Raw genomic sequence first — 14,768 nt, forward strand, 5'->3', positions numbered from 1 at the left:
TCATATTTTGCCCTTTCTGGACTTTTTTTAGATTATTGTGAAGAATGTTCTCTCAGCTGCTAAGATTTCCCACTTGTGCTGACATGTCTTACTTACATGAATGTCATTTAGCAGCTGACTAATGAAGATGGAGTTCCAGATGGAAAGAAGAAAAACGAAACAAAGAATTAGAAATACGCAGTGGTGTTAGTAAGTGCAGTAACTGGCAGGCCAGCCATCAGAGTGGGGCTACAGAGAAATACACAGTATAAGGAAGGAGGCACCACCACAAAGAATTGTTGCACAAGGTTACTTTTTGAACCCACAAATTAAAAAAAAAAAAAAAAAAGCCAGTCAGACCACAAAACCACTGAAGTCATCAAGATCGTTTTGCACTCGTGTAGAACTTAATTGCTTTGGTAACCATTCAGACCTGCTGCTTTGGCACGTCTTTGTGGAGCACCAAGCACAAACAAACTTGGCGGAGTAGTAACCAGTGGGATGTCTCAAGAGACATTTTCTCTGGTGAACCTTCACTGCTTAATCTAGTACCATCTTCACAGGCATAGTGGGCACTCTTCAATCCAAGCAACAAGACAAAGCATTTTTCCAGTACCTGTTCCACTCTTACCATTTCTGATTTCTGATCCTTGTAATCAGGTACATAATCCTGGTCTTGTCAGATATATGCATACTGCATTTGCCTGTTGGATATTTGACTCCGTGAAAGTAAGGATTCTTTTTTTTCCAGATTATTATACTACTATCAGCATTACCTCAACCAAGTACTCCTCCACTCATGTTTTGCCAGATCAGGTGAAACTCATTCAGTATAAATTCAAGTACACATAGCATTCCTTTAACAGCTTGGCATGGATACCTTTCAGTACACGTTTGCATTTCTGCTCTGCACAACTTTGTCAAAAGTTGCCAGTGTGCTGGGCTGTGCAGTGAGGAAGATGTTCTGTGATGGTCCCTTGTAAGGACACTGCCTTGATAATCCAACACAATAGAGAAAGCACACACAATTTTGCAATTACTTTCTGAATGTACAAACGGGGTTCTCCTACTGTGACAGCTTTACGTGAATTGCAGCTAGGAAACCTCTGCAGTTTTCTAGCTGTAATATGCAGAAATAGAAATCCGCTACTAATAGCTGGAGGATTACCTCCTGAGCCTCAGGCAAAGACGAGTGAACTAAAGTCTCTGCTGTTACGTAAGCCCCAAGATTAGAAGAAATGTGAGAACAACACGGTCTCAGAGAGATAGAAGAAAAGGGAGAATAGATTCACATTGGACTCTAATTCTAGGCTATAATGGTCCAATCACCTCTAAAATCCAAGCAGCTATGGACTACTGCACAAGCATTTGATAAGAACACATTAAAAAGCAAACCAAGCTCTGCTGGATACCTGCTTCTCCCCGAAGGGCTTTCTCCACAGCAACCCCTCTCTCCTCCAGTTGTCTCTGCTTCTCTTCTACTTGTTCAAGCTGCCGCTGGATGATCTGTTCAGGAAAGAAGGGAGTAGAACCTCACCAACAGTGATTCTGCTCTATCAGCAGCACTTACCTAGCACTAAGTGACTTCGGCCAAATCAGCCTTTTGAAAAAGTATTTGCATTCAACAATATACTGCTTTGAAAGCTAGCATCACAGTCCCCTCCAGTGAGAACACCCTCACACCCTGCATCCTAGCTTTTTGTTTTACAGATACCTGGATACTCACTTACTTGTTACAACTGGAATCCCGTTTCTAAACCATAACGTGAAAGGTGTTGCCATTCAGTCTGCTGATCCCCTAACTTGAATTTTAAACAAATTCCATCTCCCACAGACAGTGCCAGCAGATTCTCTAGTGATTAAAGGTTAATTTGGTAACACTGTACCCACTAGCATAATTTACCAAAGCAATCATTGGCACAGACTCATCAGGTATTATCCTGCTACCACTACTTGATTCAGTGAATGGTACCACACTCATTTCCTAGTAGGAAGGTACTATGGTCATTACTTGTCATTTTTTTTCATTGCAAAACTATTATGACAAGTTTCAGTAATTCTTCCCATGTCTGTGACATGGTACCAAATTTGATAGACAGAGTAGGAGAAGAGGTAATTGTAGAAACAGGGAAGTTCTGGCTCTGGTTCCTCTTCTGATATACTCAGAGGAGTGTCAGGATCATGGTGCTTTCACAGAGAGTTAATTTCCTGCCATGAGAAGAAGACTGTGAGACACTACCTGAGCTCTATGTAACCTCTTTAGTTCTTCTTGCTTGGCTTGTCTACGAGCAGCCTTCTGTACTCGCCGAGTCAGCTTAGCATTTAGTTCTTCTTCTGTGTAGGCTCTCTAAAGGAAGAAAAAAACAGGAGATTTTATTTCCATGCCCAGAGGTACAGGGGGAGGGAAAGCCATTTTCTCTTCCAATATTTCAGAAGGGAGGTGTTCTGTCTTTGCCATGACTGTGACAAAAATCAAGCTTCTGTAAGCAAAGGTGTTCACAGTGCAGTGAGCAAAAATTTCAGGGTCAAATCAGGAGTGAAGAAGCATATAAGCCAACTGCAAAGCTGTGATTTTCTATAATGTCCCGTTTCTGTCTACCATTGCTATATGGAACCTCTCCACAAAGATCAAATACATTTTTAATCTATTTCTCAATAGATTTAGACTAATGAACTTAGTTAAATCATTAAGACTACCATATAAGTGAGTCACCTTGATTTCATTTTAGAAAAGGGTAAAGGCATGTCTACAAGAACAGTTACAGCAGTACAAGCTAAGAAATTAAGACTATTAATTAAGACTAAAATAATAAGACTAAAATAAGACTATTGTAGCTACTTAGGTATTCCACTCTTCCTACATGAAATATTTTATTCTGGAGCAAGAACATCTGTATTTGAGAGTTATGCTGATGTAAGTGGTAATGACTGCGTATGTAAATTTGTGCAATTTTTCTCTGAATCAAGAAGTCAAAAATACATTTGAAAGCAGAATGATGTTCTGGTGTGAGAGGGGAAATCCCATCTCAAGAACCATGTCACAAAACTGTCCGGTATAAAACAGAGCAAACAATCTCTTAACTAAAACTAGAATGTTACAACACCAGAAGCCATTCAATAGGAGAAATCCTGCGTTTACAGAGATAGAAAGGTATTTCTTCCTCTTCTTTTCTCCCAAGAAAACTAGTTTAAAAATACATAAATATAATTGTTTAACTTTAGTGAAATGGAGTTTAGTACCTTTTCACATAATTAGTTTGTTGTGCTGTAATCTAAGGTGGGCTTCCTTTCATATATTTCAAGAGCATCCAAGGAACTTCACAATTGCATTAAACAAACTATACTGAAGAGAAGAACTCTCTTCTCTTCCCACATACATGTATGTGGTCTTTATGGGACAGCTGGACACAGACGTCTTCCATTTCTGTTGAGATCTCCATTGATAGCCATGTTTAAGGACAAAACATTAAGACAGACCACCCTATAAATTTCCTTTATCTAGTTATTGCACTACCACACTGATCACTCGATCTCTGTTTTATTGTTCTTAGTGAGTAGAGGTTTAAAACATAGGACCACGTCTCTACTAAAAATTCCTAAGAGAGGTGATCAGCAAGCACTACTGTTAGAGCTCCAAGAAGTTAAATCTTTGCTTTCTCTTTTTTAACACAAGATCCACAATGATATCCAAATCAGAAGGAAAAGTCACACAGGGTGTGAATTTCCTACCCCCCTTAACACTGGTGTGATTGTGAACACAGGACAATAACAATTTCAGAAAGCAGCAGCATTCTCAAAATAGAAATGTAATTTCTATCTTGATTTTAGCTTGATACAAAATTTTACTGAGATTTCAGTAAACCCAAGAATTTTGAAAGAAAGCATGAAAATTCACTTAAACTCGTGTTCTGAGTATTAAAAATAAAACAAAACACATTCACCTTTAATAGCCTAGAAACCCAATTTGTTCTGAAGCTCGAAGATCACCCACATCACTGTACAGTGCTGCACTGCTATGCACTGGTAGTTGCATGCATTCTAACAAGTCAGACAATTTGGAGCTCAATGCATTTTTGGTAGATGACTTCTACAAAGATTTTTCTGCCCATGTCTGCTAACATCTCACGCATGCACAGTCGATGTTTGTGATGTTAGTGTACATGTGACGGGGAGCTATGGATTTGATGGGTTAATACAGGGACATACATGCAACAATGGCCAACTAGTGGGAATGGAGACACTACCTTTGACGAATATGATCTCTTGAATGCCAAGGCGTGTGGTACATAAATCGACTTTAAAGGGGGAATGGTAAAGGAAAAAAATAAAAATAAAAAACATACAAAATGAAGCAAAATCAGTTCAACATTGAAAACAGATGCACAGTAAAAAAAAAAAAAAAAAAAAAAAGACAAAGCTGTTTTTAAATGCAATGTAGAATTTTGCAAATGCTGAACGTGGCCCAGACTGGTTAAGCACAATGGAACTTCTGTCCACAAAATCAAGTTTCTAGCACTCATCCCAAAGGCAATTAGCTTTGGCAGCCTCTTTCAAGATGCAGTCAACCTGAAAATACGTTATTCTAGAGGAATTCTTTGGCCTTTATCCACCTATGGATTTAATGTCTGCTGAGGAAGTAAGCAAGCATACATACATACACATACAAAGTTTCGGCTCATGATCTGGAATAATGGCTTGTTTGCTGGGGGATCTTTGGTCTGAACCTGCTCAGTCATGTTACTCTGTCATGCAACTTTCCATTCAGACTTTTTCACAACCTCTTCTGGAAGCTGTGTTTATTTCATGGTTTTAAATAATCTCTACTTCATCGAAATAATTTTCCTCATTGCTTTCTGACTGGAGAAAAACCAATTTGGGCTCAGAGTGGGTTACATGTCCTACACTAGGGGAATCTCACTGTCTAAGAGAGAACCTCCAGAGAGCCTGAGGAGCTAAAATTAGGAGAAGAAAAAAAAAGAGGGGAAGAAATAGAGAGAAAACATGAGATGTTCATGAGGAGAGGAGGAGAGGAGATGACTACTACCTTCTCTACTCAAGAACATTATAAATTACATTGTACCCAAAAATAAGGCAAGTAAACTACCTAGGGTCTGTGAGAGAGGTGAATTTCCCTTGAGCCATGAAGTACAGAGGGCACTGTGCCATTCTGGGCAAACAGCCAGCATTTTGCATTTTCACATTCAATTAACTAAAAACAGTCACAAATGAAAAGCCATAGAACAACTTAAGCACATAGGCAAACACCAGTAAAAAACAAACTACCTGTGGTAGTAAAACACAGCTGATCACAGTATCACAACTGCACAGCAACAGTGACAAACACAAGCACAGTGACACACACCCACACACAAGGAACCCACAGGGCATTTGCATTAGGAATTCATTACAGGATACTCCTCTTGAAAGGCACTACACTAACAGCACGGAAGTAATTCACTGCTGATCACAAAGAACAGGCTAAACAGAGCAAGCTGTCTGGGAAGCAAGCTCACTATAATAACTGAAAAAGCAGCACAAGCAAAATTTCAATTTAGTGAAGGGGTTCACATAAAAGTTATGCTCCACTGAAGAAGTAGATTTTTACCCACAATAAGTAGCGGGTCGTTTCTAACTTAGAAAACATAACATTCCCACCCCAAATCTGTACAGATATAGTTTTAACAGTCCCAAAGTTCAGTTTCATTTCTTCTGACAGCAACGCATTCCAGCGTTTGCATGGATGTTTTACATCCTTTGACAGGATGCAGAAAAATTAGGCAAGTAGAGTTCTTGTATTTATTCACTCTAAATAAATTTATACTTAAAAAATATTCCTTTAGAAAACAGGCAGATGCTGAGCACAGAAATTCTTACTATAAGTTCAGCAACAGCAAAGAGGAGAAAATGAGATGCTACTGCCATATATCCTTGGCAAAACTGGTAAGATATTTTGAGTATTAGGATTCTAGCCATCTGACAGCCATCCCCATAAAGCCTAGTGATGATATCTTTTTCTGCAAAAAACATTTTAAATGAAAGTAGCTCAGCACAGGAAAAAAAAAAAAAAAAGGCAATACCCAAGGCATCATCAAGGCATACCCCAGTCTGAAAACAGGCATGGGCCTTACTGAAGCCTTGCTTCCTCCTGAGGGAGCACAGAAGGCAGAACAGTAGCTCTGTAACTCTTATTTGAACCCCCTGTATTGCACTTCTGTTCTTTGCTAGCCACGGGTACCTCATTCTTCTGCATCTCTTGGAAAATGCAGAATTTCTCATGAAACGCCTTGAGGGCATGCAAGGAAGAATGAAAGGGGGAGAGAAAAAAGGGAATCAAATAAAACAAAATAATCTTCCTCTCAGATCAACTAGAGAGAAAGAGAGAGAGACTGAAAGACAGGTAAGTAAATACAGAAAATTCCTACTTATTTCATCAATTTCTTCTACCGGTCTAAGATTTCTTAGTTTTACTAATTCTTTCACTGCATGTACATAGAAAGCCTTTCCTATGACATTTCCATTTGCAGTACTTCCAATACCTTTGCCATATGAGAAAAGTATCAACTAGATCCTGCTATTTGAGACTGTTTTCTGTAACACTGCATGAAAGGTTTAAGACAGGAGGTACAGGCCACTGTGTTCATGACACTACCCTCTGAGATAATTCTCTTCTTCCTGAGATTTTTAACACATGGACCAGGTACCACCAGAAAAGGGCAGGAAGAACCAATTTTTCACTCTTCAGGACTAGAAAGGCCTTAGCATTCTGTGGGGCCAATGAAATCTGAAGTTATTCCTCTAAACCTTGCCAAGTCTGCCTAGCAGAGCTTAGAAGCTATTAAGAATGGAAGAAGTAGAGCAGATCCTTATATTTTCTACCAGTAGTGGAACAGTGCCATTCTAAAAATGAAATAAGTAACATAAAAGCATCTAATTTTGGCACTTGGCTCTCATTTTTTCCACATTGCAAAAATGTATTTTTCTCTCTGGGCTTTTATGAGGATGTACTGGTGTCTCCTCTGTTCTCTTCAGTAACTTCCTTAAAGCACCACTTAAAGTGAAACTATTTTGGCTAGAAAGCCGTTGATATATCTTACACCATCACATCACTGCACTAGCTAAGGAAGGTCACTCAGAAATAAGAAAAAAACTTCCTCAGAAGAAGCAGAGTTCACAACAGACCACAATGGAATGAAAACACCAGGCTAAGAGCAATTCATATATACTGGGATTTCATAAATAATCACTACATATTTCATCTTCACATTTGTTATCTTCAAAACAGACATATGGAAACACTCAGGAACTACCAAGAAATCCTCAAACAAAACAGGGTCAAAGTGAGAGAGACGAGTGATTTGTCCTCTAAGAGGAGAAGGTACTAATTCAGACTGTACAAATTCTCTTCTCCCAGGAAAAATATGGCACCCTGCATGAGTTGCAAACTGCAACCTACAGCTTACCTTTTGGTGGACAACCTGTCTTGACTGTGCTCTCGAGGCATGAACAAAGTATATGCCTGCCTGCAGTTTGCTTGGAATTCTACCACGTAAGTCTATCAAAGAGGCTGGTAAAACAATGTTTTAAAATTGGACCCTTAAAACAAGCGAGGGCTATCTCACTGTTACTTTTTTGCAACAACATTAGAGCTAGTGAAAGTACTTTTCTGACACTAAATTTTTGTTTTCCATGGGTTATTGGCATGCTCGTAACAGGGATAAAATACACTATTCACACTGATACTCAGTTGTAAAGTAATGTCATAGTGAGACAGCAGATCCTTCATCAATAACAGTAGGGAGTAGCTTGTAATTGTGTAAACAAGTAAAACAACTTTTTTGGGGGTAGAACAGCTGGTCAGCTTCCACGAAAGCCTGCTCCACAAAAGAAACAGTAAGGATGACAAGTAATCACACATCCCTGTAAAATGCATTCTCCCCCCTGCCTACCTCTCGCTTGGATTTCTGTGAGGAGCGTTCCAGAATATCGTCACTGGAGAGGTCAGAGTCCTCCGAAAAACTCAGGTGCCGACGGAGCTGCAAATCTGAGGAGCCAGGAATAAAAAGGGGAAGTTAGAAAAACAGTGACACTACAACAATGCATTTCTCTCCATAAACATTTCAGGATTCGGTAAGCTGTCTGACTCAACTTCAAAAATGCAGAGTTGTAAGCAGTCTTGGCTGCTTTGCCTAGGATTATGTGTTTGTCAGAAGAGCACTGCCCCACAGAATGATCGATATTAGTTGGAAGCTTCATTCTACGTATGCATCACTTTCTGCAAAGAGTGTTAAAAGGTCATGGCCACAATTCTCCTTTTCTGCTCTATCAATGCTCTTATGAAAGATACACCATTTGGAGGATAGCAGCAGGCACTATTTTGGCTATTTTTACAAGGCTGGAGAAATGTAATGTGTTTTGTTTTCATTATGTTTATGGCTAACTTATTTGCTGTATCACATGTAGCCATTAAACATCCCTGTCTACACCTGATGGCATGTGGGACATACACGAGACCACAGAATCCACACACTGAGATCAGCAGACCGTTATCAGATCACTGAGAACACAGAAGTGACTGCCTCTCTGCAGTCTTCAGTATCCACAGAACCAGGTTGAAATAAACAGACCACCCACAAAAAATTGAGGATCAGATTTAAAACAGAGATGAAATGTCACAAGTAACTGACTCCAGCAAATGGTGCCTATTTTTCAAATCATCCGAAGGCAGAAAATGGACATGCCTTGTGCTTATCTAGAGTGAAGCTTCCATTTAAGGATCCTTTTTTTGTTTTCATTGGCATATCAACTAATTCTGTAAATACACAAAAACATACAATTCTAGCTGCTTTACTTATTCCGATTTTCTCATTTGACAATGAGGATCAGTGTCATTCTGCACAATGTTACACAGACAAATTCTTTCAAGGATACCCAGCTGTATCACGTATCTATTATACCTGCAGCTGTAACCAATGCAGAAGCTTTGTGCTTGCCAGAATCCACAGTAGCACTACTTGAGGGAGTACTTGGGCAGGATTTGTCGTCAGCCTTTTTCTTCTTGTCTTTCTTATACCCAGAGAAAACAGATTTCCATAAAGACCTAGATTTTGTTGTTTCCTCTGTCCCACCACTAGATTTGTCAGAAAGCCTGCTGTCATTTTTGGATTTCTTCTCCTTTTTGTTCTTACGAGGGGAGAAAAGAGAAGTTCTTTTCTTACTCTTCCCACTGGAGCCCTCTGAAGAGGTGACAGAACCTTCAGGTCCAGCCACATCAGCAGCAGGAGTGGAGAACTTCTCACTAGCAGCATCATGCTTGAGCATGGACCCCTCTGCAATTTTCATGGCCAAATGTTTTGGAGAGTCATAAAACAACTCTTTGGTCTTCAAAGGCATAGAAGATGCCTTTCGTGACCTTGTGGCCCCAGCAGCAGCTGCAGCCATCTCCATATCTTTCATCTTACATAACTGTTTAGCCATGGCATCACGTAGTGCTTGGCTCTTGACAGACTTCTCTCTGGCTCTCATTCTTTCTTCAGCAAGCTCCTTGGCCTCTGCAGAAATTTCAGGCAATGCTCTCTTCTTTTGGTTAACCCCTCCTTCCAGAGAGGGCAGACCACCATTTTCTTTGACCAGTGGCAAAACAAGTGGTTTCTCTGGCCTTGGCCTACTCGTAGGAGGTGTATAGAACTTCTCGTTAAGGCTTGTGTCCTCTGTCCTGTCATCATATGTGTCCTCTACATCATCAGCAAATGGAATCTCATCCACACTTTCTGCAAAAGACTTCCTCACGTCATCTTTTTTGGCCTGGGTGGACTCTTTGACAGCAGAGGTTGGCTCATGGCGCGGGGCAACAGGAGGTGTTGATGCTGGTGTTGGAGGTGACTTGGATTCGGCCTCGTTCTGCCAAAGTGCTTGATGCCTCTTTCTACGCAAAGTGGCAGGTTCTTCATTTTGAGGAGGTGGTGGTGGTGGACTTGATGGAGGAGTAAGCATGGTAGAGTCAGAAGTGTTGAAGCTCTGGCTAGCCAAAGTTCTCATGTTAGATGAGCTCTCCTGGAGGCCAAGTCCTGAACTGCTAGATACATCTCTCTTTACTTCATTGGAACTCCTCAGTTCTTTTTCTGATGGAGATTTTGGAGTGAGCAGAGAAATCTGCTCATTTTCTAACTTGGACAGTCCCTGCCTTCTTGGGGCAGGCTGGGGCTTCACAAGATGCATCCTTTCATCCCCTGAAACACTCTCGCTATTAAAAGCCTTCAGGGGAGTTGTCTCAAGGGCAGGTACAGCAAAGTTTGACTCTGAGCGTTTGTTTCTGTCTACTGGGGTGAGTCCTAAGCTTCTCCGGATTTCAGCACTCTTCATCCAGAACTCTTCCACGAGGTTACTACGTTTCAGAGCTTCTTCTGCAGTAGTAGGGCTCCCCAGTTTTTCCACTTCACTATCCTGACTCCTAAGAACCAGTTTGGCTAGAGGAGTAGATGTTAAGGCTGGGACAGGCTGGAAACACACTGGAGGTTCTGCTGGGGATGGAATAGAGGTTTCAGAAGAAGGCAAAGGCTGGGAACAGATAGGTGTTTGAGAAGATGTTGGGGATGAAGTTTGTGTTGGTGCTGCTGGTTGAGATTCTGCTGGAGATGTAGGTGCAATGGCATCTGGTGATGCAGCTGGCTGCGATAACACTGGAGAGAGTGGCACCAAAGGGCTTTTAGCTTTCCTGTCTTTGGGAGTTTCATCTTTTGGTCCTTCCTCAAGAAGGAAAGGCTCAGGAAAGAAGCGTGCCTCTGGAGATTTTATTGCACAGGATACCGCAGCCAGGGGATCTGTTACATTCTACAAAATACAAATAAAGGAAATATTAATAGTCACTGGGCATGTTAGAATGCTGTTCCATTTTTTACTGCTACACCACCCAAGTATCAAAATATGAAGAAAAGCCAAACACCTATGACATCTCACTCCCAGGCCTAGAATGTCACTTAGGATTCCTCCTCAGTAATGGATTGTTTTTCTGTCCCATTGTATAAACAGTCTTTTGTACATGACAACAAAGCAAATTTAATGTTTGGAAGGAAAACTGCGCTAAATTCCAGAAATCCATTTCAGTCTTTTCCTGCTCTCCCTTTCAATATCCAACTCTGTATATAGTGGTGGTCCCTCATCTCAGATAGATTTCATTCCAGTCTCTCAAGCTCATAACAACCCAGCACTTCCTGCTGGCTAGCATCTGCCAGAATGGTGTCTTAAAGCAAGTGGTGCTTTCTCTTTTAAGAGCAAATTAGGCTGCAATTCCCTTGACCTTTAATGATCTGAGAAGTCTTGTCTTTTACCTCCTATATGGAGACTGCCACATCACTCAGTAGCACAATTCTTAGTTTTAATATCTATGCCTTTGGCACAGGACTCCTCTTACTAAGTTCTGGCATTATCTTTCCAATCACATCTTTCACACCAGCATTCTTTTGCATGCTGGAAGTTTGGTTTAACTGATACATGATCATTAGAGCACAAACCTCTCTGTGTGCTTGTATGATATATTAAACACCCAGGTCTTAAGTACTGCATTTAGGCACTGTCCTGGTATGAAGAATAATTTTGTCTAACAGAATCTTTATACAGGCCTCAAAAAAAAAAATCACCCTCAAATTTCCTCAAATTTAATAAAAATAGAATGTTGTCAGCAATTGATGTCAGGAAACTGGCCCTATCCTATAATGTGTCCATTGTACAAGTAAACTGGTATATGACAAAACTCTTTAGGAAAGTCTAATCACTTAACAATTCTTTAAAAACAAACACTGGGGGGGGGGGGGGAATATTTGAATTAAAAAACTCAAGAGTCATGTATTTCCATTCTTACATCCTATTAGCTGGAAACACCACAGTAAGTTTGCATGCTGACTCCAGGGCTGACACTACATCAGTAAATAACTTAGCTTTCTTGAGCTAAAATATGTTTCTACTCTAGAATAAACAAGCACTGCCTTGGTTACTACTAAGTAAGTAATACAATTATAATTTTGAATTTCAGCTGTACAGAATCTGATTTTGGTACAGAAAGGATATTAAAACCAGGATAAACAGGAAATACCTTACTTATGACTCCCTTCATGCATTATATATATCTCTTGTTAACTGTGCATTGAATTAAAATATCCTATAATTCTTTTTTGATTTTGTGATGGGAACTTGTGTGACTGTGATAGAGCCACCACTCTCTGAAAGTAGGAAAGAAGACTTAAGTCTAAATAAAGTCAAATTTCATGAAGATCAGCATCAATTATAGAGACAGGAAAGCAGAAAAGAGCACTGCTGTCATTTCTCAGTAGTTTATCCAACTCTTCTATTGAACTTCAGGTATTAAATAGAAAACTTGAAGGATTCTTTTTCTCTTTCTTACCTCTACTTGTTTTGCTTTGGGACTATCTGCTGGAGACAGAGGAAGAACGTTGTCACTAGCTGACTGGATAGGGATGGGTGGCTTGCATGGATCTACAGAAAGCAAAAATATGTTCAACAAAGCAAATGAGACTGCTAATATTCTAATTTTTTAATGTTACACACAGCTAGAAATGACAAAGTCCTCAGCTTCTTACAAATTCTAGACTGGACATCTGGAACCTAGTCAAAACTTTGTAAACTTCCAAAACAGTACAAAGTGTTACCTAAAAAATTCTACAACAACAAGCAGGTAGATGGGCTCTCACACTTTAGGAAGCTGAAATCAATGGACTTGGAACATTCTTCTCAACATGTTAATGCAAGCATATGCCTTGCCACTGAGAGTAGTGAGATGTTTCAAATCCAGCAGACTGTCTTCTCTTAAACAATCAAATAACTGTATAGACCATCCAGAGTGCAATTACAATCATTCCAACACCGGTGGGAAAGCTATTACCTTCTGTTGCACTGCAAGAAGTACCTTCTGCTCCTTCTTCATCTTCTTCATCTTCGGAGACTTTCAGTCCTGGCTGTTCTGTGTCACCTTGATGTAAGCGGAACTCGGCTTCTGCATCAGATGGGATGTCATCTGATCATTAATTACACAGGTTGGGTGGAGGAGGGGAGAAAAACAAGAGATCTTGAATATAAATCCATCAAGACGTATTTATTATTTTCACAATCTTTCATCATCTTTTCTTTCAGTTCACATGATACTAATCACTGTTATCCTGAACACCTAAATGTTTCACTTCTTTTCCGTATTAGAGTCATTTAAGCAGTAAACGATGGATCATTAATCAAAAGTACTAAATAGATAGTTAATGTCATAGCTTCTCAGTTTTCTGGAAATTTTTCAAATGTTTTCTGGCATATGAGTTCTTTCTGCACTAGCAGGTGAAGATATTTGGCACAGTACTATGACCTTTTCACAAATTTACTTCTATTTCTGTTATTTAGCAGGATTAATTACTGAATATGGACACAAGACTGAGCCCTCTAAACAGCAGATGGTGAAAGGATGCAATAAATTTATTCTACAACGTATGGCACAGAGGCTCTTCTGTTTCTTTTTGTCCTTCACTTATGGCTCCCCCTCAACTATTTGGAAAAAAATTCTACATCACTAAAAATAAGATTACACTCAAGTACTCCCATACAACGGATTTTCTACCAATACAATTCTTTTCCCATAACAGGTTCAAATGATGTACAGTGGTACCCTACCGTCATCCAGCTCTGCACCCGTGTCTCCCTCTTCACCCGCCTGTCCTTCTGTGTCTGCAGGCTCTGTGCCCAGCTCATCCTCCACATCATTATCCTCACATGGAGCTAGAATATATTCAAATATTGAGAGAAAAGAAAAAAAAATCTATACAATGAAAAGGGTATACTCTAAACTGCACTGCTTATTCATAGTGGATATATTTATTGATTACTGCCAAAACAAGAAATTCTGAAGTGTGTCAGCTGGAAGCACGTATACTGTGAAATGATACTTTCAGACTCCAAGAAATCAAGGAGTGCCTGCCCCTTGGGATTCTCTACTAATTTTTAGCATTGGAAGCAGACAGGACTTTTCTAAGGAGCTGGCCTTGTGTAAAATTCAACAAGAAAGGCACTGGGAGGCCATCAAAACAGAACAGTTTAAGGTATTTCTAGCATTTTTTTTTCTTTTCCAAAGCAGAAGAGTTACCATCCCTTTATTGCATATGTGTATTAGGTGAAGATTGAAATCTCACAATGTATCACAACTGTTCGTCTAGAAATTGAAATAAGCTTTTGAGGGTGTAAATCAGAGACAAACAGTCTAGCTCTAGGATTGATCATTATTACATTTGGAAGCCGTTTAAAGCTGTGCAGCTACAGTACTCTTTGGTAAAAGGGTCTAAGAGATTTGATATGCTGTATGTTAACTCAAAAATCAATAAAGATATTTTTAAGGAAATAATGAGATATTTAACATTTTCATTTTCTGCTACAAATCATAACGTGGTTTGCTGGGTCCAAAAAATGATAATATTCTTGAATTTATAACCCTGAAAAGGGCATTTGATGTTAGTACTCATGACAGGATTTAATTACAGGGGAAAAAAGGAAACTAAATTTCATTAGTAAGTGATACTTAAATAAAAATAATTAAAAAACAACTAAGAAACACTGAGTCATCTCTAATGACGGAGGGTGATTCACTAGATTTTTTTTGTTACACATTCTCATAGTATGTTATAATTTCAAACATAATTAAAATATTAAAAAGCACTTTTTTTTTCCCACAGTAGAATCAATCAACTACGTTTTTGGATTTGTGCAGCAAGTTAGCATCAGTACTTGTACAACAACACGCAGACATA

At 39.5% G+C, this 14,768-nt stretch overlaps 1 protein-coding gene across 25 annotated transcripts in view; it reads right to left on the reverse strand.

Annotated features, from left to right (window-relative positions):
* The window catches only part of MICAL3 (microtubule associated monooxygenase, calponin and LIM domain containing 3), a 161,708-nt gene that overhangs the window by 22,323 nt on the left and 124,617 nt on the right, over positions 1-14,768 (reverse strand). For 22 of the 25 annotated variants that reach the window (XM_072040058.1, XM_072040092.1, XM_072040101.1 and 19 more), the window contains 8 exons: positions 13,642-13,746; positions 12,872-13,003; positions 12,374-12,465; positions 8,934-10,806; positions 7,926-8,020; positions 4,224-4,274; positions 2,219-2,326; positions 1,392-1,485 (listed from right to left, as the gene is read on the reverse strand). In XM_072040058.1, coding sequence (XP_071896159.1) covers positions 1,392-1,485; positions 2,219-2,326; positions 4,224-4,274; positions 7,926-8,020; positions 8,934-10,806; positions 12,374-12,465; positions 12,872-13,003; positions 13,642-13,746 — 2,550 coding nt within the window. The remainder of the gene's footprint in view (positions 1-1,391; positions 1,486-2,218; positions 2,327-4,223; positions 4,275-7,925; positions 8,021-8,933; positions 10,807-12,373; positions 12,466-12,871; positions 13,004-13,641; positions 13,747-14,768) is intronic. The other 3 variants (XM_072040069.1, XM_072040107.1, XM_072040149.1) reach the window with 1 other exon arrangement.

Source organism: Anas platyrhynchos, chromosome 1 (assembly GCF_047663525.1).
Source record: "Anas platyrhynchos isolate ZD024472 breed Pekin duck chromosome 1, IASCAAS_PekinDuck_T2T, whole genome shotgun sequence".
NCBI classification, from domain to species: Eukaryota; Metazoa; Chordata; class Aves; order Anseriformes; family Anatidae; genus Anas; species Anas platyrhynchos.